Here is a 27,244-nt window from a genome sequence, read left to right on the forward strand (position 1 = left end):
CTTCTGCTGCGGTGTGCAAATGGGCTTTTGTGGACACAGGAGAAACGGCCACAGTTGCGTGATATTAAACCATCTTTATTACACAGATACAGAGTTAAGAACAGACATAACCTGAATCATCATAAAGTTTACATCTTTCACGGGTCAAACATACAGTACATTTAGAGAAAGCAGGAAACCAACAAGGGAAAAGGGGGAAGGAGAGCATGCCAAGAGAAGGGCTCCCCAAACTCAACCCTTCTACCACTTAGTCATTTCTCTGGAATGGCCACAGAAACCCCTAAACACCGGGGGGGGGGCGGGGGGAGAGGGGACCTGGGTTCTCTTTTGCTTTTCATTGGATTTGCTTAGATTTCTATGATTTTCTTCTCTTGACACATTTTTACAAGCATTCACACAAGCTCCCATCTTGCTCGGTACAAGCGATCTGCCTCCTCGTCCCAAAACCCTTTGCTTCAAGTATTGCACGGTTCTATGCGCGATTTGCTTGCTGGGCACCCTGAGAACAGTGCTTCTCCTCCACCTGGGGGAGGACGGGGCTTCGTTTCTGCCCTATAACTGGCAGCTTCTGAGTCTTTTGGCATGGATGCTCAAGGCCTGGGAGAAGACCCAGGAATGGGCCACCTCTGACCCGAATCCAGCCGTGCTTTCCTGCCAGGAAGAGAGACGGCTTTGAAGGGCCAGCCGGCTTGAAACTCAAATGAAGGAGTGCTTTGGTTTCCCAGAATGGCTGGGCTCAGCTCCCCATCCAGAAGGTCTATGAGGAAGTGAGTGGAGCCACAGAGGAGGATTTGGATCACGTTCTCCACCCCTGATCCTGAACTAGAGCTCCGGGGAGGGGGGGACGGAAGACTATGTGAGGATGGGCGATGGATTGGTTTCCAGCTGATGAGGTTCAGCAAAGTCTGTAAAGCTAGGTTGGAGCTGGGATTATTTTTCCACCAGCTGCTCTGTGCTTCTTTTTTCCTGGTGTTCTGCTCTCTGAGCAAAGGTTCTATCCTGAGAGACAGAAGGGCCCATCTGGTCCCAATGACACAGCCGTGCTGGCCGTCTGCAGGGCTTCACATAGGAAGAGCATCTGTTTCCAAGAAAATGTGTGTGTGTGTGTGTGTAACCTCAGTCCGCTCCCACAGGCCTCTGGAAAAGCTCCTTCTTTCAGGACAAACCAGCATTCTCTTCCCACATCATGTTCTCACACAAGGAAGCCATTGTGCTGGTGGCATCCCCATGGTCCCTTTGGCCCTGGAGACCCAACTGATGAGCCCCAGCTGATCCTTTTCCTCCCTATTTGTTCTGCGGGCAAAGGGAGCCGATCATCACTCAGGATCAGCAGGGGAGAAGAATGCCTGCCTCACCTGATTTTCTCCTTCCTGCCATTGTACCAACCTGCAAATTGAGCCCACAAATCACAGTGGCCCTATTGGATCACACCACTAGTTTCCCCCAGGGAGGAGAAGGCCCACCTTCTGCAGTCAGGCCAGGCTCTTCCCAGGACAAAAGATAATATTCCTAGCAGAGAAGGATTAAGAGACGGAGAGCTGCCAAGAAGGGAATTCAAGGGCATCGTAAACTGAGTGAGCATGGAAAGACGAGATATCTGTCTCGAAGTTGGGAACTTCCATTATGTGGAGGCATTCCCTGCTGCAGGAAGAAGGAAGGAAAGAAGGACGGGGCAAGAATCCTCAACCAGCTAAAGAAGCAATGCTTCGTCCTTTGATCTACAGGAAAACCATGAAATTATTGCTCGAGAAGATAAGAGCAACCTATATTTGCATCAAACTTGTTTTTTTCACGTAGCACATTCAGAACCAGCGACTTCCCATGGATCCTCACAAATAACCGCAATCAAAATTGCAATATGAGCAAAGGATTCCCTTGCCTAGTTTGGCTTGTTTTTTCAGAGATTCTCAGGAACGACGCAGAGAGCAGCTCACAGATGGATTCAACAGCCTGTCAAAATCCCTGGGAAAAGTCAAGTTGGAAATAGCTGCGTGAAGTTGATCTGAGCCAGCTCAAAAGGATGTACTATTTCCCACATTTGCAAAGTGGCCTTTTCCTTGTAAAAAGGTGGCCCTGCTTTGAAGTTTGCAACTGGCTTTGTTCACAAGGAAGAGTTTGCCGATGGGGTTAAAGGCTTTCCTAGGCTGCAGCCCCCCCCCCCCCCCGGCTCAGATTAGATCCCTCCTAATTCATTGACACTTAATTCAACTGCCACCGCTACATCGCTCGCTAATTCAGGCCATGGAGTAAAATCTAGGCCATAACTCTAAGAATTGGGAGACTTATTTGAAACTCTGCCAGAGACATTCCCTTCTCTTTCCCATTTGCTTTTGATTTGCACAAAAACTTATTTATCTCTTGGTATACTGTAAGTTCCCAAGGATCCCTGCCTGTCTTTGGGTTCCAGTGAGTCCGAAAGAGAATGAAAGACAACAACACAGCCACTGCCCAGCAAAAAGACTGCTGGCATGCCAAGCAAGAGACTGATCAGCTAGTCCAGGATGCCCATAACCTCCTCCCTCCTTTACCCATCGCTTGGTGGAACATCAAGATCTCAGCCAGCACAGGACCAGGACTCCAGGGCTTCAGAAGTGCAAGCCATGGCAATTCAAAGCGAACCCATAATCCACACTATGCAACTCCATCCAACTGAGAGAGATGAGCCCCTTGCAATAATAACCGTTCTGGTAAAAGAAATGCCTCCATATGAGGCGAGAGGGGAAGAAGAGGGGTGGAGATGCTTGAATTTGGAGAGAACAGAATGATCTGGAAGGAATGCTCTGAACTGGGGATATGACAGAGAAAACCCTGTGATGCTCTGGAGACCTCGGTCTCTTTCCTGCCTAACTCTTTCCCAGGCTGGAGAGGACCCGGGGTTGATGTGAGGGGCCAGTCAGAAGTGAGGAGGGACATAAGGTGAAGGCAAGAAGGATCATGGAGGGACACCAGCTCCACAGGCAGTGACTGGAGTCATGTAGCACCATCCCATTTTGATGACCTCTGGAGGTGTCGGACTACAACCCCGATGCTCCCCAGCCAGAAAGGCCTCCAAGAGCCCTGCAGGCCAAGCAACTGGAAGGGGAGGAAGTTGGACGAGGCTGTTTAAGGGGGGAATCAAAAGGGTTCCTTGAGAAAACTCCGAGTTCTGCACTTCTAGACAACCTCATGAGCACAGCAGGGGGTCTTTCATGGAAAATCCAATTTCCCCACCTGCCACATCCTTTAGTGGTTGTCCGTTTCCATTATTTGGCAAAACGTCTCTCCTCCCCCTCCTCCCCATCATCACCGGTTATTAGCAATATTTTTGGAACTTTTTGCAAAGACTATTTACATTCACATTAAAAGTACATTTCTGCCCTGAACTCCTGGCTGGGCCATCTGTAAGGGGCTCCCTGCAGCCATGCCCTTCCCCCCTCCCCCCTATTGCACTCCCGTCCTCTGTACTTGGTACAGTGATCCAAAGAATATGACCATGGAGACCACGGTTTCCTCCCCCCCTCCCCGGACAAACATCTGTTGGTTTCCTCCAGAAAAAAGCAGGATGAACTCAGAATGACAAGACCAAATCCAGAATGGAAGACCAAAGGCTGCAGGAGCTGCAGGAGGGAGGGAGGGAGGGAGGGAGGGAGGGAGGGAGGGAGAGAGGGGAAGGGCCAATGAAGAGAGTCCCAGGGCAGGGGGACTCTTGGCCCACTTGGTCTTCAGAAGAGGAGAAGAAAAGATAAAAACGCCTGTCTGTTCTTCGGGCAGAAGTCAAGAAGGAAACTGCCAAAAACCTACCTGGGAAGATGGGTGGATTATGGAGAGCAGAGAGGTGGGGGGAGGTGATAGAGGTGAAAAGGTCCAGGTGAAAGGCAGAGACTTTCTGCCCAGGAACCAAGCTAGCCCAGGCCAGGCAGGCAGGCAGGCAGGCAGGGAGGAATTGCACATGTCTCTCTGGAACGGGCTGTGTGGTGGCTCTTTCACACAACAGGTTTTGATATATACTGTATATATATATATAAAAAAGCAGAAGGAGTTTTTATAATCCACCAAGCGAGGGAGTTTATGGGATTATTTCCACCTCACACTTTCTCTCTTCTCTCTCTGTCACACATATACACACAAGCACACCTTCTCACACACACAAAAGGGGTGGATACTTGGTTTTGTTTTTTGCTTTATTCTACCAAAATTTCTCTGAATGCCACAGTTGCACGTCTGTCCTCCTCCAGGGTGACATCAGAACAGGCCAAGGTCCACGTGCGGTGAGGTCCCCCCCCCCCACAAGGAACACAAAGGAGCAGAGAGGGCACCAGCCGCGCCAGCCGCAGCCTCTGCCAGCCGGTGGGTAGAAAGTTGCAGAAAGATGGGGGACTCCTCTGTTCACAAAAACCTAATAAATAACGCCTCCTCCGGACTGAGGAAGAAGAGGAAGAAGTCAATCGAAGGAAGAAAAGGGGGTGGGGGAGGAAGAAAGAAACTTTGGCAGTGGAAAAAAGTTTGGATTCTTTCTTTCTTTTCTGTTTTTGGATTTCCTTTGGAGCAGAGGTGAAAATGGCATTTCTTGGCTAACTAGCAAGGTAGTTTACAGGTAAGCTTCCTTTACTTGGTTTTGTGGGTACTTTTTGGATTTTTTTCTTTCTTTCTGTTTTACTTAAAGCCAAAGTGTTTGATGTTTTTATTGTCTATTTTTATTTTTTTACAAAAAGGAAAAAAAAGGCTTGCTTTTTGTAACTGAAATCCATTTTTCCCTGCCTTCTTCTGCCCCTTTTCTCTTTCAGAAAGGAGGGGCCTTCATTCTTTTTATTTCCATGAACCTCCTGCAGGAGGCGGAGGGAGCCTCGTCCCGTTTCCCTTCCCTGTCCCCAACTCAAGAGGTGGGGAGACTTGCCGATGCCTCATCTGAGGAGGAGGAGGAGGAGGAGAAGAAAAAGAAAAGAAAAACCACCACCACCACCTTCAATTCCCCCACCTCCTACGGGTTGGACATTGAGTCTCCCATCGTCATCACCGTCTTGGAAGAACGGACGAGGCTCGGCGCTTGCCTTAACTCCATTTCAAGCTAGGTCTGAGGATTCGTGAGGATTCTGTCGTAGGGTTAGAGGTTGCTCTGGAGGTCAAACACGTGTCAGGTAGCTGAGGATTTGCATTGAATGCAGTTTTCTGTTTTTGTTTTTTTCCCATTGGGAGAGCAGTGGTAGCAGCAGCAGCAGCAGCAGCAGTGATGGTTCCCTTCCCTTTGGTCTCTCGCCTAGCGGGACGTGGTGTCCAACGGGGCTGGGGTTGCCGGTGTGCCAGAACGCGAGACGGTGGCGGAGCCCGGATCGCTGGAGCTGCTTCCCAGGGCCACGCTGGGGATGGAACTGGTCACAGCCACCCCGTCTGGCTGGGCGGGAGGTCCGGGCAGCCCAACCGGGCCGGAAGAGCCCGCCCCGACAGAAGACTGGAGGCCCTGGAGGGTCTGTCCACAGACGTGGTGATGCTTCTCCCAATCTTTGTGCTGGCAGAAGGAGCCGCAGTAACGCGCAGTGTTGCACCCGCTGCAGGTCTCGCTGGCCTTGCGCCCGCAGTTCCAGCAGCTCTGCAGGAGAAGGCGAAAGCACAGAGATCAGCGCGGAGCGAAAGACAAGCGTGGGGGACAAGAGGCGCTCTACTCTTCACCAGGCACCAGGCACACGGTCCGTCTCTCCCGTGGCGGATTCACAAAGGCTGCACTCCAGGCTGTGCTCAACTCCTACAGTTTAGGACAAGGCCAAACTACAGGGGGGGGGAGCCACGAGACCAACACACGCCTGGCTCCGAGTCATGGCTGCTTGCAGCCGGCTACTCTGGCCCCCGGCTCCAGGTCAGGACTAGAGAGAGTCACTACCTCACTGGAGTCCTCTTGTTGGTTAATGACGGTCAAAGCATCCTCGGAGGCTTGGCGCTTGGCTTCGGCCAGGGCCCTCTCCATCTTGGCCCGCTCCGTCGTGATCAGCTCGTGCGCCTTCCTCTCCGCGTCCGAGACGGCCTTCTGCAGCTCCGACATGGCCTGGCGCTTCACCTCGTTCACGGCTTCTTCTGAAAGGCAGAGCGCAGGGCAGAAATCATAGAGGGGGCTCAGTCAGGGCAGGCAACACCAAGGCAAGCAAAGAACTGATGCTCTGAAGGAGCTCTTGAGATCTTCCAGAAAAAGGAGGGTCTGTCTGCGGCCCCAGGGCCACCTGCACTGACCAGGGTCCCCTTCTGTGGCCCTTTCAGGCCACACTGGCCAGCATTGCTAAAACTGGCAGCTAGTTTCAGGCGAGAAGTGGAAGAACGGGAGTTTAAACTCTAAAATAAGCACCACACTGTCCCAAAAACGGACCCCTCTGTTTCTACCCAAACAGCTTCACCCTCTTTGCAATTCACTCTTACTCACCCTCCCCAGGGAGACTGTGACAAGCAAAGCCACCCAAGTGGCATCCACACAGCAGCCCTCACCAGATGACTGACGAAGCCCTTTTCAGGCTTCACCCAACCCCCACTCGATCGTAGCTTGGATTTGCCCAAGATGCTGGCTTACGAGAAAAAGCTAACTGAGGCTAGTGCTCAACTGGTACATTTGTTGTATGAAAGGAGCCACTAGCTAGCTTCTTAACTGGCTTAAGCAGAGATTGCACTGCACCCCCCAAAGGGACCAAACCCCACTTCACCCCACTTTTAGTGGTGGGAAAGCAAGGCTGGAGGCCCACCCATCCTTAAGTCGCTAAGGCTCAGGAAACGGCTTCACACTCAGCGCAAGGACAGTTTCATCTGGGGAAGCAGGAGGGAAGTGACCAACACAAGGGATGCTGCTGTCCTGGGCTTGGTCAGCAAGGGGAGGTCTGCAGCTGGACCACCCACCAGAATGAGAGCAACTGTAGCCGGCCCAACCCTTGACTGGGCTAAAGAGCCAGGGCGGTTCCAGCGATTGGCCGGTCCATGGATTTGGGGGGGGGGGAGGGCTGGGGGCTTTTGCTTGGTGATACAAGAGCCAATTTTCTATGAGAAGTGTTTCCTCACTTCCCCCAAAACTCACCAGCTTTTCTCCAGATTTCTTCCGGCATGTAGCCAGACAGGGGCCTGGATACAAATTCACGATGAGCATCTGGGGAAATGGCAGAATGAGAAAAATCTGTTAAGAAGCATTGAACTAACTGACTTGTTATTTTATGGCTTTGAAAAACTTGAGTGTGGCCAAACTTGCATCATCGGCACCCCTGACTGGACCCTGGAGAGTTGGGGGGGGGAGATTGTGGCTGCCTCTGGGGAAGCATCTGCTTTCTGACTAACAGCCAAGAGGGGGATGGGCATAGAAAGGCACCTGCAAAGAGGAGTGGGGGGGGGGCAGGGACCACATGAGGATCTGGGCAGCAAGGATCAGGTCCCAGCTCTGTTGAGCTCAGAGGCTGCAGTTCCCAGAAGCCAAGTGGCTGCCAGGGAGGAAGATCAGGACACCCTGGTGGGCAGAAGAGTGGTGCCAGGAGGGGGATCCCTCCTAACAGCCACACAAAGACCCTTGCCCAGGCGGTGACCCCCTTGAAGTCATCTCAGTTGGTGGGAGACATCCAGGAGTTGTGGCCAGGACTTCTAAGAGTTCATTCTAGACTGACCAGGTTAGATCTGATGGGCAGAATGTGTGGGAAGGCTTGGCTTGTTCTGCAAAGCCAGCTGATGGTGGCTTACTCCTTAAACCACAATTCAGACCACACAAGGTGGACTTTGTTTTCATCAGCAGATGTTGAGGCCAGGAGAATGCGAGGACGGTTCCTCTCCACTCACTCCCGGTTTTTAACGCACTCATGACAGACGCAGTGGGATGGCAGCCTAGCTGTCCTCTGCCTCCCCATTCTCTTGCCTTCCCCTGCCCTCGTTCTTCTGAGGCGCCCTGGAAGAGAGGGCTGTGGGAAAGGGCCACCTCCAGAGGGCCTCTGGCAGGCGGAGGAGACAAGAGCCTGTTCAGAGGGGCTGGAAGGGCACTCTCTGTGCCTGGAGTCCAGGGCCTCCATCCGAGGGGGCTGAGCCCGCCTCCTCCCTTGCTGGCGTACCTAGCAGTGGCGCCTCCAGGTTGGCAGTGCTGTTGAGGGGGCGGCTGGCGGGGCTTGTCCCCTTCTTCATGTCTTCCGCGTCGCTGTAGCGGCGGATCCAGTGGTTGAGCTCTTCGCGGTCAGCCTCCTGGCAGCGACGCAGGACGGTGAGGGAGCGGCGTGTCTTCTCCACCATGTCCATGATGCAGTTCAGGAGCTGCAGGGAGGAAGCCCACATGTGACAGCCTGCCCTCCTTCTCCAGCCCCTCGTGCAGATGACAAAGAAAGTGGGGGGAGGTGAGCATCGCGCTCCATCTGCCCTGTCCCTCCCTGCTTCCCCTCCTCCTTCGCCAGGTAGCTCAGGAAGGAGCTTCCCGTCCACCTAGCCAGCCGGGGGGTCAGCTGCCATTGGCCAAAGGCAGCCTTGGGCCGTTATCAGACGCGGTCTGTCCTGTCCGCTTCTGATGGTCCCTCCTAAACTTTGTGGCTTATTTTTCGTGCCGGGAGGGGTTGCAATTCGCATCTGCGGAATGAACCAGGGCAGAAGTGATTGAAAATAAGGGGACCCCCCCCCCCGCTCTTGTTTGCTATCCTGAGGATGCTTCATTCAGAAAAGGGGGAGGCCAAGGAAGCAGAAAAGCCGACTGAGTCATGCATGTGTCAGGGTGAGAGCAGGGGAGGGGCAGGCTTGGGATTCGGAAGACACAAAAGGGAAGGGCCGCAGCCGCTCCCAGGGACCAATGGCCAACTCGTGAAGCTTCGTTTTCTCCAGAGGTGTCTGACTTCCATACAGATAATCCTCTACCAGCAGGGCCTGATGATTTCCCCAGGTCTTGTAACCCTTTTGCAAGCCTCTGCCGGTTTGATCGGAAGCCAGAGCACAAGGCCTGGCATTCCTCAAGTCGCTTCCTACCCAGCGCCCGGGATGGCCAAACCCACAGAGTCCATTCACGGTGCCCACCCTTGAAACATTGCCCAGGATGGGCTCCTGTCTGCTGGCCTTTAGGAAGGGCACGGACTTGCCTGGGACTCTGTTGCTGTGGGGCCAAGAGTGGTGGTGAGCCTTGGCAAGGCTTGTATTCAGGGGATGTGAGGTTTGGTACTCAGCTACTGATTAGGTTTTACGTTTCCTTGAGTGTTTAGTAATGGTTTTTGTATAGTCGTTGTGTTTATTCATACTTTTGATGGTTTCTGATGTTTTTAATTGTCATGAGCCTCCCACAGAGTCACACTTATGAGATGTACAAATTCAAAAAAATAACAAAATGTAAAACCGTTGTGTGTACATTGTTGAGGTGTTTCCACTCTTCGGCCCATTCTCGCTCGGTCAGCCGATGGTCAATCACCTCCTCTTGCCGGGAACTGTGGATGGCTGCAGGGAGGAAGCTGCATGAGTGGGGGTGGAAGGACGGGACCTCAATCCCTCCTAGAAGCCACCGGTCCCCGGGGAACCTGGGGCCATTCACCACCATTCCTGTGAGCAGGCACAACTTTGGGGACACCCTGCAGCTGGCCTCCCCAAATTAGGCAAGTGCTGAATTCCATCGGAACGCCATTTTAAACCAAATCTTGTTGATGAAATAGAGCCAGGACGACTAACTTCCTGGTTGTTTGGCCCTATTTAAACCTCTTTGCTTTGAGGGCTTGCAGGGGGCTCCGGGACCCCCGCTCTGCAGGGGCATCATCGGAGGGGTTCTTTGCTTCTGCCATCTCCTAAAGAGGGGAGCCTTGTTTGCAGAAGTGAAAGCAAAGACCCCTTTCGTCTGCTTGGCAAGAGTTGTTCTCCACCCCTGCTTAAACCTGGATGGTGCAGGGAGGGGGGACTGGGGGGGGTGGCGACCCCCAACTCAGCTCTTTTGCACATTACCCTTGTCACTTCTTCCCAGCTCTTCCAAGGCTCCTCCATTGCCTGGGTCTAATTCTGCAGTGCTCAAGCTTCCTCTCTTTTGGGGGACCTGCCCATCAAGCCCACTTTTCCCTGCTGGGCCCCTGCCCACCTTTGCTGCCCCACACTGCTGCTCCCGAGTGCCCTCTCACCTGCTGGCCGGGGATGCTCCCGAAGGTCTCGAGGATCCGGAGGGCGGTAGGTGTCCCGGTAGCGATGGGCCACAGCCATGTCCTCGAGGCGGTAGTGCTGGGGGGGAGGCGGGGTGGGGTGGGGCAGCCCATTGGGCTGGTGGCTGAGGCCATTGTTAGGGCTGTACCGCTGGGCAGGGCTTAGGGTGCAAGGCCTCTTGCTGAGGTGCTCAGGATGCAGGGAGTCGCGGTCCAAGCCATTCTCTTTGGTCCTGTGCCACAAAGACATTCCCCACCATCAGGGCACTACATCCAATTTGCCAGGCTGCCCAACAGAGGGCAAGCAGTGCCCAAGACAGCCCCTGCCAGCTTCCCAGAATGACCAGGTTCACACAGCCTCTATGGCAACTGACTGAATCACAAACACACACACACACACACACACACACACACACACGCCCCCCAGAAGGGAGTTTTATGCTTCTTCCTGGACATCTCCAACTGGCTGGTCCTTTAGAAGCAATCCCTGGGCTCTTCTCCGGAGGGACGTTTGCAGTTCAGCCATTTCCCTTTGGGTCACCTCCCAACTGGAGTTTGAGAGTGACCGGCTCAGGGTCAAGGCCGACCTAAAGCTTGGTGAATTCCCCAATATATCTTTGGAGCTGTGTGGTCCCCTAACCTCCATCACTCTGCTAATGGGAGCCACGGGGAGACTGGTGCTCCCTGCTTCCCAGTTGGGGCAGGCAACCCCTCCCGGAAGAGCTTGGATCCTCACTCTATGACGGTCACCCTGAGGGGCAAAGATGTCTGCATAGGAGTTTCCCGCAAATGAAGGGAGCCAAAGGACCCAGAATGGCTTCGCCTCTTTGTCAGTAGGGTCACCAGCTGCCTTGGAGGGGCTCCTTTCTCCACCTATCCGCCCCCTTGGCTGTTTCGGACCCTCCCGGATGAGGTGCCAGCCTCTACAAAGCCCCATGCGGGTGAAAGGTCCTTCTCAAGAAGAATGCCTGGCAAGGCTGCCCCCAGACTGGGACACCGCCCCCCTGCCCTCCCCCTTCTCCCAGGTGCTCGAGGCTGGCATACCTGTCTGGCGTCCGCCTTTTGACCCCTTCGTTGACCTCCAGCAGCAGCTCCGAGGAGTCGATGGGCGAGGCGGCGTTGGCATCCAGCAGGAGCTGCTCGTGCTGCGCCAGGTACTGGGCCGGGCTCTGCTTGGCCATGCGGGCACAGTGGAGAAGCTCCCGCTGCAGCAGGGGCAGGTTGGCCTAAGCGGGCAAGAGAAACCATGAAGAGAGCGCGAGGGGGCACCCAAGCCTGCCACGGGTCCCTCCTCTCCGTGGGTTTTCCAAAGGAATCTTACTGGATAGGAGTTCCTGCTGTAAGCAGGAAGCTCTTTGGAGTCTCCTCTTAGGATCTTTCCTCCTCCGATGGTTCTCGGGATCTGCAGGGTCCTTATTCCCATCTCCCATGCTTTTAGCGGAAAGTGTGTGGCCCCCTGCTTCATTCCCCACCCAGTGAGGTTCTCCCGGAGCTTGGTCCCAGGGAGGAGCCTCTGCCGAAGTGATTGAGCAGGCGAGCAAAGTCCTGCCACGAGCCAGCCCTGGTTTCCTACTTAAGCGGACGATGGCCGGCCAAACCGCCATCTGTTGAACACATTTGAGCTGATAAAATGCCCCACTGTGGATTCCAGGACAGCAAACCTCCTCCTCCTCCTCCTCCTCCACCACCTTCTCCCTCTCTCTGCCTCGGCTCCACGTTCCAAGAAAGAAAAATAATAAAAAGGAATAAATAACATCTCTGGGAAAGGCAGGCTGGGGGCTGCCTGCTTTGAGTTAGCCTAATGAGAAGCATCTGGAGCCCTGGGTGGAGGACAGCTGGGAGAGAGTGCTGGAGAGCAGAGCAGGCCGGGAAAAGGCTTTCGGGGGGTGGGGAGGCTCCCTCGGAGGCAGCTCCGGCAGAAAGGCACCAGGGCTGGCAGGCGGCCCCAATCCTCTGCCAAAGGGGGGGGGCAGTTTCCCCCAACAGCTGAAGAGACCAAGCACCAGTCGAGACACGTTGTTGTTTCACCCAAGTGAGCTCCAAATGGCCCAAAGGAACTAGGATCGCTGGGGGGGGGGGGGGGATTTCATCCTCACTCAAAGGTGGTCAAGCTGGAAGGCTGTGACCTCAGGGCTGCCAGCCTCCTTTTGATGCTCTCTTGGGCAAGGAAGAGGGGAAGAGAACACCAGGGCTTCTCCCTCTTAGACCTCTAAGGAACAAGGCCAGCTGGTATTTCTAGGAGCAAATTCTCCCGAAGGACAACTTGCTTCTCCAGAAACCTTCAACCAATGTAGAATCCGAACTCTCCATTAAAGCTACGATGCTTTTAGAAAACAAGATTTCCAAATAAAGCATTTCCTTACTGCACAATGGAGGTTTGCCCTGGCAACCCTTCTGAAGTCATGCAATTCTTCCAAGCAAAAATATTTGAAGAGGGCTGGGCTGGAGAAATCAATGCAAGAGGAGAGAATGACCCTCAGTGGGGGGCGGGGGGGAGGAGGAAAGAAGCTAGGCAGCCTGCTACCCATGTGAGGATCTTGGTTGCCCTTTGCTCCTTCACTGCCTGTTCTGAGGGGCAGGAATTCTCTACTGCAGGGGTCTCCAACCGTGGCAACTTTACCACTTGTGGAATTCAACTCCCAGAATTCCTCAGCCAGCCAGCTTGAAGTCCACAAGTCATCAAGCTGCCAAGGATGGAGCCCCTTGCTCTGTAGAGATTTGTCCAGTCAAAGTGTTTGTCCATTGAACCAGAATGGTCCCTTTGGACTGGCCGCAGCTCCTCAGGCTCAGAGCTTGTGCTGGGAATTTCCACAGACCCTCCTCGTCATCTTGGAGTAATTTCCTTTACGGCCTTGCAAGCGTCCTTGGGAACGCCAGTCTGTTTCTGTGGGAGAAGACAGTTCCTCTCTGACTCATCCTCATTCTTTCCTTGGTCCTGCTATTAGGAAACCAATGGAGATCTGCCAGGGAGGATCACCTACTGATGGCTGTGCTGACCACCCAGGAGGGTTTTCCAGAAGAAAAGTTTTCCATGCGTTTATTGGATGCTCTCAAATGCATTATATCAGGGGTCTTCAAACTTGGCAACTTTGAGACTTGTGGACTTCAACTCCCGGCTGGAGAATTCTGGGAGCTGAAGTCCACAAGTCTTAAAGTTGCCAAGTTTGAAGACGTCTGCATTACATGAATGAAATTGTGGGTTTTTGAGAAGGCTGGCTCACAGGGATCCATTCCTGTTGTTTAAATAGCAAAGGGGCTGCTGGGATAGGGGCTCCTTGGGAGAGGAATCGGGGGGAAGTCTTACCTTCAGGAACGGGATGACGAAAGGGCGCAGGGGGAAGTTTGTGGCCTCCTGGAGCTTCGCATGGAATTCCTCAATGGTCAGCGTGGAATTCTACAAGGTGAACATCAAAAGAGGTCAGCGGACGAACTGACCAGGAGGCCACAGGTGACTTTATTCAGGCTGTCTCCTTCCAGGTCAGTTTTGCTGACCAACCTGACCTGTTTCCATGCCTTTCAGATAGTCACACACAGAATCCCCAAACAACTGGCTGGAAATTCTGGGCAGTGTAATCCCATCACACCTGGTTGGGTTGGGTAAGGCGGGTTAACAAGGCCCAGGAATGTTGCACACCAACGGATTCCAGAATGGTAGCCGGGTTGATGTGCTGCCATAAAAACAAGCCTGTGCCTTCAAAATCCGATTGCTTCTCTAGAGTGGGGGTCTCCAACCTGATGCTCCCCCTGTGATATATAATTCTTATTTTATTCTTATTTTACTCAAAGAGTAAACTCTACTCAACACGGAGGAAGCTTAAAAGGCCACTAACGTGGTTTAAACAAGGCTCAAATTGCCCCCATTAAAAATCAAATTGCCCCCGGGGTGGGTTGGTGCTGGCATTACTGCCGGTTCGGTGTGTGCAAAACTTTTGCACGCCAGACACATACCAGGCCGCCAAGTTGCTACCTATTTGGCCAAACTGGTCCAAACCGGTAGGAACCCCCCTCTGATTGCCCCCCTGTGGGGCGTGGGCCCTCTGTTGCATCAGGGGTGTGATGAATATAAACTTTGGCTTCCCCAAAGGGAGGATGGTTGGGTTTTTGGGTAGGTTAAGGTTCTGCACTGCAGGAGCTCAGTTGTACTAAGTGGCACCAACAGCACCGTTGTTTCTACAGAAGCATCTGACGAAGGATGGCAGTCGCAAGTAGGATAGTTTGTTTAGTGACCATTCAAAGTTACGACAGCCCTGAAAAAAAGGGACTTATGGCTTATAACCATTGCAGCATTCCCATGGTTACAAGGTCAAATTTCAGATGCTTGGCCAATTGACTCGTATTTATGACGGTTTGCAGTGTCCCCCAGTCACCTGATCCCCTTTTGCGACCTTCTGACAAGCAAAGTCAGTGGGGGGGGGGGGGAGCCAGATTCACTTAACAACCAGGTTACCAACTTAATAGCTGCAGGGATTTGCTTAACAGCCGTGGCAAGAAAGAAAGTAAAATGGGGCAGAACTCACTTTACAACTGTCTCACTAAGCAACTGCGGTCGTAAGCCTAGGGACTGCCCGTACTCCAGAGCCTTTGACCCCCCACCCCCCAAAGGGGCCTCGAACTCACCACGAGGCCCAGCACCAGCGTGCGCACCCGCTCCCCGATCTCCGGAGAGATGTCGTTGCCGAACTGCTGCAGGGTGGTGAGGAAACGCTTCAGCTTGCTGAGCTGGCGAGCCCCGCAGGCTGGTGGGAGCTGGTGGGTGGACAGCGAAGCAGTGGAGGAGGTGGCCGGCCCGTTGCTGAAGCCGTTGGGCGTGGAGGGCGCTCCGTTGATGGCCGTCGGGGAATGACTGCTCCCATTCATTACTGCCAGGGAAGAAGGAGCCGTTGAGGGAGTGGCAGGACCCGGGAGAAAGTCAGAATTCTCTGGAAGTAGAACTTCCAAGGACACGTCCATCTTTTCCTTCCTGCCCTCTTACTCCCAGGAGAGCATGCAGAGACCCCCCAGTACTTGCTGCTATCTTAGTCGGACCCCTCATTTTCCCTTCCCGGTAGAATGCCTTTCACTCTTCGGGGGCTTTGACCAGGCCCCCCTGGAGCCTCCTCCAGCAGCTCAATCCCTGCTTGGACCAAGTGAGCCTTTTTAAGCTCCCGGAATCCTATACTAACGAGTAATGACTTAAACTAATTAAGTAATAAACTAACTGGAAAGGACCAAGAAGGTTTTAAGGAACTGAGTGAGCCTCACTTGGAGAAAGGAGTAAGAGCCAATCAGGGGAACTACGAGAGGTTAAGGTGGACCATCTGAAATACGCTTGGACTGAAGTCGAGAGGGAGATGAAAACGTTGACCAGGATCAGGCAGGGAAGCTCTTCTAAAGATCCAGGGCGAGGAATCCTGGTGTGGCAAGTGAGCGTCTCTTCCAGGAGAAGGCAGGGCTGCCCTCTTCTAAGAGACAGGCTGCTAAGGAAACGCATCCTGCCTTGCAGTCTAGGGGATGCCTAGAATTCTAGATTTGTGCAGAATGACAACAAAGGAAGGCAAATAAGCCAGCAAACCACCAAGATGATGAAAGCATATTAAAAGTATGTCGTAGAAGAGAAGAACAACATACTTTTCATGGGGGGGTTTCCTGCTTCCCAAAATGGATCTGGCCCCCGCTGCCTTCAGAAAGGAACGCGTGAGATGGGAAGAGGAGGGGAGGGATTCCATGAAATACCAAGTGGGAAGGTTAACCTCCAGGCCTCCCTACAGAAGGAGGGGCCGAGGGCTATTCGGCCCCCTGGATTCTCTCCTGTGCAGCCTTGCAAGGAGGTGTTGCCGTGTCTCAAGAGATGCTCCAGGTCGCCAACACAAGAGGAACAACCACAGAAGGGCAAAGCAAAAGGTGGTGAGTCCTGGGGGGAAGCAGGGAGAGGAATCCGGTTCTTGGTACCTCCTAGAAGGCAGCCCCACTGGAGAGAGGGAGCGTCCCTTCCGTGTGGGGACATGCGGGCTGGGGCTGCCTTCATGGAGGGATTTCCTCCCAGCGGTCAGCGTGCATTTCAAACAGCCTCCGAGATGGCTTCTCCTCTGCTCCTTCCAGCCCTTGTCACACAAAATGCTTTTGTTCGCAAGGACTGCCGAGGGGGTGTGTGTGCCTGCCCACGGCCCCAGCTATTTCCAGACCCAACAATAGGACGGGTCCTTAGGCCAGAACAATAAACCCGAGTCAAGCCACTCCTGCCTTGCCTCTTTGCAAGCCTCCATGGACTGAAGGCGGAGGGAGGGGGTTTAAGGGCTGCCTTCATGCAGGTGGAGCCCTTGCAGCTGTGGCGTCTTTTTGCCCCCCCCCCCCCCGCTATTACACAACTGGCAGGTGTGGCATGCTTGCACAACCATGTGGTTGCCCTTGAAAGACTGACCGAGTTGCCCCTTTGCACCCCCACATGCAAAGGAGAAGGGGCCGTCAGCCTCCACCGCTTGGGAGAGACGCAAGGCCAGCCTCAAATGCCCCAACCTTTGAAAACCATCCCTCCCAAGAAGGCCAGGGAAGAGGCTGCCTTCGCCGGGACTCATCACACACCACTAACCGTTGCCGTTGTCACCACGGCGCTGTGGAAAGCTGCAGCCGTCCAGAGCTTTGTTGCTTTCCTCGGGCTCTGACTGCCTCTCCGGCAGGGCGAGAGCGGCCGCTTGCTAAAGAGGTGCCGAAAATAACCGCCCGGCCACAACTGCTTTTATTCCAGTGACAGGTGCGTTACTAAGTTAAACTTCACACATGTCTCTGGGGCTGGGGCTTCGTGGATGGAGGCAGCACGGGGGCTTCCCCTCGGCTAAAGGTGGCGAGTCTTTGGAAAAGTCAGGGTGCCCGCTTGCCTGGCGGGCATCTGGAGAGCCAGGAGGAACATCCTGGGGCTTGATTCTTGGAGGGGGCTGGAGGACGAGGGCAGCCTTGCTTGGGGGCCCTGAGTGAACACCTGAGGGTCCAGAGGGGATCCCAAAGGGGCGGCTCCTGCGTCCTTCCCCCATTACCTGATGCCTATTTGTTCTGTTTTTCTTTTACTTGATGTCCAGGCTCCCCAACTGTAGTCTGGGCAGCTTACAGCTAAATACCAACCATTTCAAGAACAGACAACCGGCCAGGAGGGCAGAGAACCCGGAAGGAAAACAGCGTGAAGCGAAAGAAGGATCTTTATGCTCCGCTTCTCCTCAAAGCCTGGGAGGGAGAGAAGCCACTTCCGGAGGGACCCACAAGTTCAGTTGTGAGAGAATAGTCCTGGGGGCTTCCTTGGTCTGCCTCAGCGGGAGGGTTTGTGGTCCAGCTTCCTTGGAGACGCCTTAGAGGTTCACGTCAGGCCAGGAAGCAGAGACTCAAATCCCCCAGTGGTGCCCTTTCGCATCTCCCAGGGAAGGAACACAAAGAGTCTTCCATTGCTCTGCTGATCTGAGGCAAATAAATGTCGCGGAGGATTTCCAAAGGGTTTTTCTATCCTGACTCAAACCAATTGGGAGGAAGGGAGAAACTCTGAAGTGCGGCTGCATCGGGGCCTCTCCCGCAACCAACCCCTGGCTCCTCACAGACAGACACGGGCGGAAACGAAGGCAGATGCAAAACGGCCTGTTGCAGGGGGAGAGCTGGGGATAAACTCAAATCCTACATACAATCCTCCGGGTTGAACTCCTTCTTATGCCGGTTCAGTGATCGGCAGGTCTTGACGCTGTATCTGAAGATGCTGGGGCTGCCCCAGAGTCAGCCAAGCGCCACCTCTTTTTAATGTGCTTTGTGCACATGGACAGGGCCCTACCCTGCTAACTAGGGACCTGCACGGAGCAAATGGGGAGTGGTCCCAACCAACCCAGGAGGGATCTGCACCTGCTTTCCCAGCTCCAGTCCCTGAGTGCTGCTGCCTGGCAGTTCCCCCCTCCCTCCTGCCAAGCGGGGCTCAGCCTCTGGGTCTCTACGGGAGGGCTTGTTTCATCTTACTTACAGAGACACACCATGGACCATTTCAGGCAACCATGAAATCGGCCCCGAGGGAGAAACATCGGCGGCCCAGCATCACGATCTGCAAGTAAAATAAAACAAACGCTATCAGGAGAGACCCGAGGTGTGGAGGGGCCTTTTCATCACACTAAGCTGGGGACAGTCAGGCTTTATGGCAGGGTCCCCAAACTTGGCAACTTTAAGACATGTGGACTTCAACTTCCAGAATTCTTCAGCCAGCAGAGCTGAGACCTCTGATCTAAGTGGAGAGATTGCAGAGGAAGGGATTACAAGAGAGTAAGTTATGCTGGCTGGAGAATTCTGGGAGTTGAAGTCCACGAGTCTTAAAGTTGCCACGTTTGGGGACCCCTGCTTTATGGTCTCTGTGAGGAGGTCCAGTTGGGTACAGAAATTTTACTTCCAGGCCGAAACCCTTAGAAATTCTCAGAAGCAGCCGGGCTGGGCAGAGCAAAGCCAACCCAAGGAGCATCTACCTTGCCAGATGACTAATCTACAAGCAGGCTCGGGGGTTTACCGTTCCTCGGTGAATGTCCTGCTGATGGCCACACTGAGGTGCTTGCCAGTTATCCTAACGTTACAGAGCTAGAGGTAAGCAACTGGCAGCCTTCATGCCAAATCAGCCTCGGCTCTGCCCTTTGGCCCATGGATGGAGAAGAAGAAGAAGTTTCTTCTCTTCCTTGCCACGTCAATCCTGCATTTATCAAGCTGCATGTCACGAGGATATTGCTTCAATACAAGCCAAGATATTTTGCACAAAGGGAAGCCATACAGAACTGTCCCCCAAAGGAATCAGACACCTCCGTGTGCTTCTATCCCCCTTCCCACGTTCTGTCTACCAAGAGCTTCATCTAAGAGTGCAGGCTCCTGAACAGTTACCCAACCCATAAGGCTTGGCTGAAAGTGTGGAGAGGGCAGGGCAGGCTGAGAAACAGGTAGACTTGCATTCTGAAAAACACACTTTACTGTCATGGCTATTTTTAGAATTTCCCCAAAGATTCAAAATATAACAGGAGACGCTAAAATAGGTTGGCAGCTGAGAGCCAGGGTGGACGGGGCACCTCTTGCTTGCAGGTGTCCCTCCCCAGAACAAGATTGAGCTGCCTCCCCTTCCTCTAGATTAAGAAAGTGAAGAATTGGGTCAGCTCCTGCTGCCAAAGAAGGAAGGAAACCGTGCCCCATTTAGTGGGTGCTTTTTGTGGGGCAAAGGTCTGGCAAGCAGGGCCTGGTCCAGGCGGCCCCCAAAGAGAGTGGGGCTGACTTGCTGCTTTAGCAACTCTAGGAACGCTTTGAACTGAAGCGTCTTCACTTCCACCAAAGCGGGACTCGCTGTCTGAGGAAGGGGGCCGAGAACCGTTGAGCCTCTCTTCAGGTCTGCAGGCATCCATGAGAAAGGGATATTCAGGTTCCAGACTAAGCGGGCTTTGAGGCTAGCACCAACCTTTTACACACTGGGGCGTAACGTTGCCCTCCCCTTGCTGGCAGAGGGTCCTCCTCTGATGCTGCCCTTGTGCTCAGAAGATGCTCCTTAACTGAGCCAGAGGCCGGACTTTCCTGGGAAGTTTGCAGAAGCACCAGATGGAAAAGTGACCCAGCCTTCCCTTTGCACAAGGTGGGTTCCAATCCTGGGCCTGCTTGGGAGCTCAGGCGGGGCTCAGGAATCCTCTCCTTTGGCTGTGGGGTCCCACGGAAAGCAACGCCCTGACCTGGGGGAGCGGGGATTCACCCTCAACCAAAGAGTTGGAGTTAGCACAGGTTTTAGGCCCTGCCAAGCACCAGTTGCCTGCCAAGTCCCTTTCAAATCGGACTGAAATGCCTCCCTTCCCATCCTTCCCTACTTCGAACCCTAGAAATGCACCTGCCCTTTACTTGTGGAGGAAGCAGCTGTGCTGGTATGGCTGGGATGCATGAAAGGAGCTTCCTGTACGGGACTCCCGACTCTTCATCTCCTGCTGAGGACAACGCAAGGCACCCCTGGGCAGAGGCTCCCGGGGGAAGGTTTGCTTCAAAGGGGAAGCCTCAGGTTGGCTTGGAGCCATCATTCAGGGCATGGGGAGGGGTGAGGAGGGGAGTGAAAAACAGGCCCTCCATACAAAGGCCGGGGGCTGTTCTTGGGGCTCAGCCGTGCAGCCTTCCCGCCTTCAGGAGAGGGGAGGAGGAGGAGGAGGAGGAGGAGGAGGAGGAGGAGGAGGAGGAGGAGGAGGAGGAGGAGGAATTCTCCTTCAGTTCCGAAGTTGCTAATTTTGAGCCGGGCGCTGCAGCTTGAAGCTGAACAGGGAAGCGATCTGGCGCCTCGAGTGTTCTCGCAGCAACTATTTTGGGGCTTCGGCACGGAGCCCTGTGCCTGCGGAGACAGCAACCCATCTGCCGTTGGAGCCTTCACCTGCGAGCGGAGGAAAATGCCCATCTGCCACGCAGCCTCTGCCCACTGGCCAAGGGGATGCCGCTCCCAATCCCCTGGACTGGGGGTGGTGCCAGAAGGCGGGGGCACCGGGGGCAACTGGGCTGCTGGATGGGGATCTGCTGGCTGAGGCGTGGCTGCCAGCCAGCCAGAGCTCCCCACTAGCCAAGTCAAAGGCCGAAATCCAGGTTCAGGCAACAATCAGGCAACCCTGGTGGGCGAATCTTAATGGTGCTTGAAAATGGCCAACCAGCTTAGGGAGTGGAGGAAAATTCATCCCTGCCTGGTGCCCTGCCTGACTCTCCTCCAGGCTGGCTGCCTTAAGCAAAGGGAATACGACCTGAGAACCTCTGAACTAGGAAGACCAAGAATGGAATCCTCCCCTTCTGTGGTGTGCAAAGAGCAGAGGACATTCTGGACGGCACCCAGGGCTTGACCCCTGGACCACGCAGGAAGCTCCACCGGCCTCGCTCCACGTCCATCTGAGGCTGCCAGACAGAACAGGAGCAGCTGCTAAGAGTCCATGCAAGGCTGGGCAGACCCCCTCACTAGGCAGGACTCTGTTCGAGCAAGGGGGCACCTTCCACCTGCTCAAAGGATGGCTCCCACTGCCCACTGCCCACCTCCCACGGGGGAACAAGAGACAGACAGGAAAGCAACAAGTGAAGAAGTGCCAAATGGCTCCATGGCTTCCCAGCCCCTCTTTGGTGGACTCCTTTCCCTTTCTCCCCCCCCCCTCCCCGGCTTCTCCACACCCCAAAGTTCCTGCCTCCGATGGGGTGAAGTGGGCCTTGGCAGCAGATGGAGCTGTCTATCACCAGGGCCCAAGGTTAAAAACCATCCAATTCATTCTAAAGACCGTTTGGGGCAAAACAGCCTGGCATGAGCCACGCGGACAATGGGTCTCGGGCAAAGACCAGCAACGCCTTTTATTTCCGGGGCACAATAACGGTGTCAATTCCACCCCGCTTTGAGCGGGTCCAAGCCTCCCCTTGAAGAGCATCTGCAGAGTAGGCTCCTAACTCTTACTCTTACTGTCGAAGGCCCGGGACCGGCGCCCCTCCCCGTCTGGACGCTGCCCCTGCTCTTCCTGGGCTGCCCCTTCGGCCCCAGTTGGGTGGGCGCAGGAGCTCCTCTGCTTTTGCAAATCCCGTCTTCCTTCGAAACTGCCTGAGCAGAACGGCAGCCGGCTGGCATCCGCCGAAGCCAGCGCTTCCCACGGGGTGGGGCGAGGGACCGTTTTCTTGGCACTCCAAATCCAGTGCCATATGGCAGCATTTGAAAGAGGCCCAGAGAGAGAAGGTGGGGGTGGACAGTATCCAAGCCCACCCGCCTGGCACCCGAAGTCGCTCTGGATGCAAGGAGAAGCCCAGAACCCTTCCACAAAAGGGGGCTGCCGATTATCTGACTGCTGGGTTTGGTGGGGCAGGAGAAGCACCTGCCTGCCTCTCTTCTGCCTTTGGGGGCTTCCTTCAGCATTTCCCCCCTTCCCAAAGGAAACATAAGCCCAGGGCATTGCAGGGAAGGGAGGGTCCTTGCAGGAGGGGAAGGGGAGAGAAGAAGCAGCCTTCCCATTTAGCTTTCCTTTGCACTCCTGATTCCCCCTCAAAGGCATTTTCCTGCATGAAGGTCAGGATGCCCAAATCCAGAGCCCTGTCAGCAGAGATCACCTCAAGGTATCCTTTCCTTCTGTCAAAGCAGTGCAGCAGAATTCAGGGTGGGGAGAACTCCCCCCCCAGTCAAAGCATTCCATTCTACTTTAAGGATGTCGCTTTAATTCTGTCAAACTCAAACAATAAGCAGCAGAACCCCAGAAAAATTGGGAGGGAGCACCCCCACGCCTCCTTCAGCAGACCTCTCTCCCCCACCTCCCCATTACTCAGCCCCGAGGGATGAAGGGGGTACTCACTGGGGTTTGAGGTGAAGGTGGGGTGCCGCGTGGCTCCCTGGGAGGCCGCTGGTGATGGTGGGGGCATGTTCGGGGGTGTGGAGCGGGACTGCGTCTTCACGTCAGCTGGCGAGTCGGGCATCCTGGCTGCCTGAGTCTCTGTGCTGCCTGCAAGGGGGAAGCGAGAAGGGGAGGGAAGGTGTCAGCAACCAGGCCTGAAGGTGCGGCCAGAGACGGACGGACAGCTGGGCAGCTGAGAGACTGGGCTGATGCCACCTGCTGAGAGCCCCCCCCCAAAAGGCTTGGGAATCAGAGTGGAGACAGGTGTGGTTGTCGAGACCAACGTCCTGAGAGACAAACTGGTAGAGGCACCTGGGGAAGCACAAGGGACAGGATGGTTGCATAGCACCTTCACCCTCATGCAAATATGGCAATTTTTAAAATAGCCACGATGGCATCATGATGCCCAGAGGAAGACTAGCTGAGCTAAGGCACAATTCCCCAGCTTTCGCCACTCCTGATTTGGACTCCTGCAGCTCAGTGGCTGAGTTCTCACAAACCACCACAAAACATGGCTTACCAGGATTGAATAAACCATAACGGCGGCTTCATTGCCGTCTACAGAACATAACCCACCCTGCCAGGAGGAGGGGGCCTGTGATGCCAGTGTTGGCTCCCCAATCCAGCCTAAAGGTCACATGTCACCCCACCCCCACCCCACCCCCTCCACCCCTCCCTGCAGAAAAATTAGGCCTTGGGTGGCAACAACACAGGTTCACTTCCATCTCTATTGTTCCCATATCCAGCAATGCCAACTCTTCTGTATGGCCAGATCGCTTCAATAACTCCAAAGGGATTCCCCTCTTGAGCTCAGTCCTGGATTGCTCAACAAGCCACGGGGACCCGTGTCACACATAACGCTAAGCCATGTTTCATGGCCTCCAGGCTCGCTCATTGTTCTATGCCCTAACCACACGGACAGCTCCAGGCTTAACCGCCACACGGAATCCGCTGAGATAATCTCCGCCTTTTCATTCCAAAACCTGCCTGTGGATTCTGGGCTGGCTGCGTGTTGCGCTGCGAATTTATGTCGGGCTGGATGTCGCAGTTTTATGAGCTGTTTAGTCTTAAATGTGTGCAGTGAGGAACTTTGAAAATGCACGGCATTTAATGCCACAAATAACGCATGAGGCCAACAACACTGGAGCCCCTGCGCACTTCTCCAGCCAGCTGCTTCCAGCTGCTCTGAGAAAGTCTGCTCTCTGGTTGCTCTGGCCAAAGGGGGCGCCCTCTCTGCCCGTAGTGGCCCTCCCAGATTGCTTGGGGTTGACCTAGCTGGGCCAGAGCAGGAGGAAGGTGGGGTGACTTTGGGGAGAGAAAGCGGGAGCAGCTGCCACATCTAAACGGAGGCACCTGCCACCAGCCGCCCGGGCTGCCAAGTTCATCTCTTTCCCTGCTCCATTAAAGAGGATGCACTTGAGGTTGACGGCTCCGCGCAAGTGTGCCAGCAGCTGCGGCAATCTGTCACGGCGTCTCCCGGCCGGGACCAGCCAGGGCTCGGAGGAGAACCAAAGAAGGAGAGCCTCCCCTTTGCCGCCCTGCCCGGGGTCAGCCAGAGGCTCCTGGAGGGGACGGAGCGGCCAGCTTTCAGGGGGCAATGGATCATCCCTAATCCATGGCAACTGTGGCACCATGAAGTGAGAGAGAGAGAGAGACAGCGCGGGAAAGGACACCGCCTGGGCTAAATAAAGCCGGGCGCAGATGTACCTGGAGGGCGCGGAACAGCAACCTAAGCCCAGCCAAAGTCCCCGAGGGATGGGCTGTCCGTGCAGGGAGCCGAGCTTTCTTTAAGGCAGGGAAGCCTCTTTTCCCAGAGTGGGCGAGCATCGCTGAGTGGTGCCCAGTCCTGGACACATTCCTGGGAAAGGTGCAGGGAACTTCCTCGGGGATACACTATAGCTTCAACACAACAAACAACCTCCCCTCGGCTGTAGATGGGGTTGCAGCAGGGGTGAAATTCAGCAGATTGTGGAGAACTGGTATTGGAAATTTTGAGTACTTTGGAGAACCGGTAAATGCCACCTCTGGCTGGCCCCCGAGTGAAGAGGGAAGGGGGAGTTTGCAGTATCCTTCCCCTGCCACGCCCACCAAGCCGGCAGCAAAATAAATTGAATTTCACCACTGGGCTGCAGCCTTCCTGGGGCTGAGAGAGGACAAACTCTCAGAGATTCCTGGGCTGGGGGAGGGCGGCGGCCTCCTTGGCATGCAGCAGAAGGGATTGGATGAGAGTAGCCAGGCCAGCCACTCAGTGGCAGCCCTTGCCCCTTCTTTCATTCTTGGGGCATTCAGGGTCTCCTATGAAGGACGGATGGAAGTCTTCAAGGCGTGCAGTTCTTTAACCCGATTGCCAAAAGGCTCCTCCTGGCCTCCTGGTGTGATTATGGCACATGCCCTGATGCAGAGGTGATGCAGGGACATCGGCCCTTTTACCCAGGAGCCCAGCTGTGCCAAGCGCAGCAAGGGCAGAGGTGGGCCCTTCAGCTCTGAAAAGGGGCAGCCACCCCCCTTCCGGATTCCCCAGAATTCCCAGGAAGCTCAGCAGGACCCCCGTGGTGGGCAGTTTCCCCAGCCGTCCCTTCCCTGCACAGAGGGTCTCTCTGGGAGGAAGGCTTCTGCAGGGGAGACAAGGAGCCACCTCCTTCCCCCTTCTCAGCACGCAGCTGAGTCCGGGCCAACAAACACCGAGTTTGCTGGTTGTAAATCAGCTCAGCAGAGGCCAAGGAGAGGGAAGGGCAACCTCTCCCAGACGCCGGAGCCCCTCCCAGGCTCCCAGCGCATTCCCCACCCTGTCCGTCCGTCTGTCTCCCTTCTCCACTGCCGGGAAAGTCTGGAAAGGACGTGGCTTACGAGGAGGCTCAGCACGGAAGCCCCTGGCATCCACAAAAGATTTTCCGTCTTCACCTGCAGCCTTCCACCGTCAGCCCAGGTGCTGCGAATGTCGGACTCTGGTGCAAAGAGGCTGATGCTCACCCACAAAACCATGGGTGCCAGGCCTGGGGGCATGCCCCGTGGAAGGAGGGCTTGGGCTCAGCCACTGCGTTGCTGTAAACCATGTTGCAACTGAATGTGCTGCAACAACCCAGGGATTGTGGTTTGTCACCCAGCGTTATGGTTCCTGGGGCAGCTGGAGCCTCTGGGGGATCTCCAGGAAGAAACTCTTCCTCCCTTCACCCATCCCTCACCCTCTCTGCAGTACAGGGAGTCCTTGTTTTATGACCACAATTGGAACAGATTCCCCACTGCTAAGCAAAGTGGCTGTTAAGAGAGTCACACACAAAACCAGACAAGGGGCCAGACTACCTGCCCCCCCCCTCGCCCTCTTCCACTGTGACCTTCCCACTTTGAGACAGCCAGGATGGAGCCCAGGCTCTGCGGCGTCAAAGGCCCTGGCGGCAACGGGGTGGCCATCCCTGAGAGATCACCCAACCTAGGGGCTGCCTAGAACCCCCCGTCTTTAGCTAGAGGACGGAGGACAGGCCGGGTGCTTTGCAAGAGGAGACTCCTGAAGCAGCTGGCAGGAGAGGAGCAGAATCCCAGCTCTCCACGATTGTCTCTCTTGCCTCCGTCTGAAATCCGAACCTTCTCCCAAGGGGAGAGCAAATCGCCTTCAATTCTGCAGCCAGCCAGCCTTGCCTGCTCAGATTGGCAGCCATCTGAGAGTCTCAGCAGAGAGCAATTTTCTTCATCTTATTCCTCCTCCTCATCATCGTCATCATCATCATCACAGAGATGCTCCTTTCTATGGGCAGAACCTGGTCCCCGTTTCCAATTTGCTTCAGGAAAGTTAAGATGCAAACAGGCCTTTTTGCCCTCAGAGGAGAGCAGATGCCCTCTGCACATGCTTACCCATCACTGTTTAAAATACCCCAAAGAACTGATTTGGGACTGCTGCACCGTCTTTTCCCAGATCCTTTTGGTTTCCAGACAGACTCCCTTTCTCCCCCTCTTCCTCTGATCGATTTTCCACTCCTCTCCACTCTCCCAGGCTGTTTTTGGAAGTGTTGAGGGGTAAGAAGCCTCATGTGAAGTCCTGAGCATCGTTTCGACCGATGACAGCATTCCTGCAGCCATGGATGCCTCCACACGGAGCCTGGCATGGTGGGGGACCGCCAACTCCCCACCCCCTTCGACTTCCTGCTGTATTTATAAATACGCCCTGAGTGACAGCCGAGAGCCAAACAGCAGCTGAGAACTTTCTGCAGCAGATGGAAGCCGGCAGAAGCCCTGGCATGTCCCAAGTGCTGTCATCCAGGGGACTGCGGAGCGGGAAGGTGGCACGATGGGTGGATGCCTCCCTGAGCCTGCCCGGGAAAGATGCCACCCAGAGCGAAGGCTGGCCCAGTGCTCAGGGCATGGGAGGGCATCGTGGGGGCTCTGAACCAGAGTGTTAGGAAGCCACTTGGGGCTATGGACAGCGATTGTCTTCCCTGGCACAGATACAATTGCATGCCAACCTGCTCACTGGTGTCATTTTGCATCCTCCTCATTTCCTGCAGATGAAGAAGATTCCATTCTGGGGGCCAAGGGAGCTTCTTTCAGAGGAGGGAGGGCATGTGGCAGAGGGGAGGGGTGGAGTGCCCCCCAGACCGAGGGCCAAATGAGCCCCCCATGAGGAAGAAGGGGCTCGGGGGAGCACAGAGGTGTGGGGTGGACCCCATCCAAAATAACAAAACAAGAGAAAAAGAGCAGCTCGCCTCTTCAAACCTCTTCAGGCAAGGAAGTGGCTTGAACTGGCCATCCAGAGACAAACACCTGCGCTGGTCAGTTGCCTCCCTTGGACTCCGCAGTGCTGGGAGGAGAAGCCTTGCGAGGAAGGAAACTCCTGGTCACCAAAGTGGAAACTAATCTCCCGTT

The 27,244-nt window shown here is 54.8% G+C and overlaps 1 protein-coding gene across 4 annotated transcripts in view; it reads right to left on the reverse strand.

Annotated features, from left to right (window-relative positions):
• Positions 1–59: 59 nt before the first annotated feature.
• The window catches only part of CBFA2T3 (CBFA2/RUNX1 partner transcriptional co-repressor 3), a 57,162-nt gene continuing 29,977 nt past the window's right edge, over positions 60–27,244 (reverse strand). For 2 of the 4 annotated variants that reach the window (XM_081963536.1, XM_081963539.1), the window contains exons 2-12: positions 22,352–22,498; positions 18,028–18,105; positions 14,682–14,923; positions 13,369–13,458; positions 11,109–11,290; positions 10,047–10,297; positions 9,296–9,381; positions 8,031–8,226; positions 7,022–7,090; positions 5,852–6,042; positions 60–5,563 (exon numbers count right to left, since the gene is read on the reverse strand). In XM_081963536.1, the coding sequence (XP_081819662.1) occupies positions 5,234–5,563; positions 5,852–6,042; positions 7,022–7,090; positions 8,031–8,226; positions 9,296–9,381; positions 10,047–10,297; positions 11,109–11,290; positions 13,369–13,458; positions 14,682–14,923; positions 18,028–18,105; positions 22,352–22,498 (1,862 nt within the window). In that variant the 3' untranslated portion in view covers positions 60–5,233. The remainder of the gene's footprint in view (positions 5,564–5,851; positions 6,043–7,021; positions 7,091–8,030; positions 8,227–9,295; positions 9,382–10,046; positions 10,298–11,108; positions 11,291–13,368; positions 13,459–14,681; positions 14,924–18,027; positions 18,106–22,351; positions 22,499–27,244) is intronic. The other 2 variants (XM_081963538.1, XM_081963537.1) reach the window with 2 other exon arrangements.

This window comes from Natrix helvetica (genome assembly GCF_964273705.1).
Source record: "Natrix helvetica genome assembly, chromosome: 10".
NCBI lineage: Eukaryota > Metazoa > Chordata > Lepidosauria > Squamata > Natricidae > Natrix > Natrix helvetica.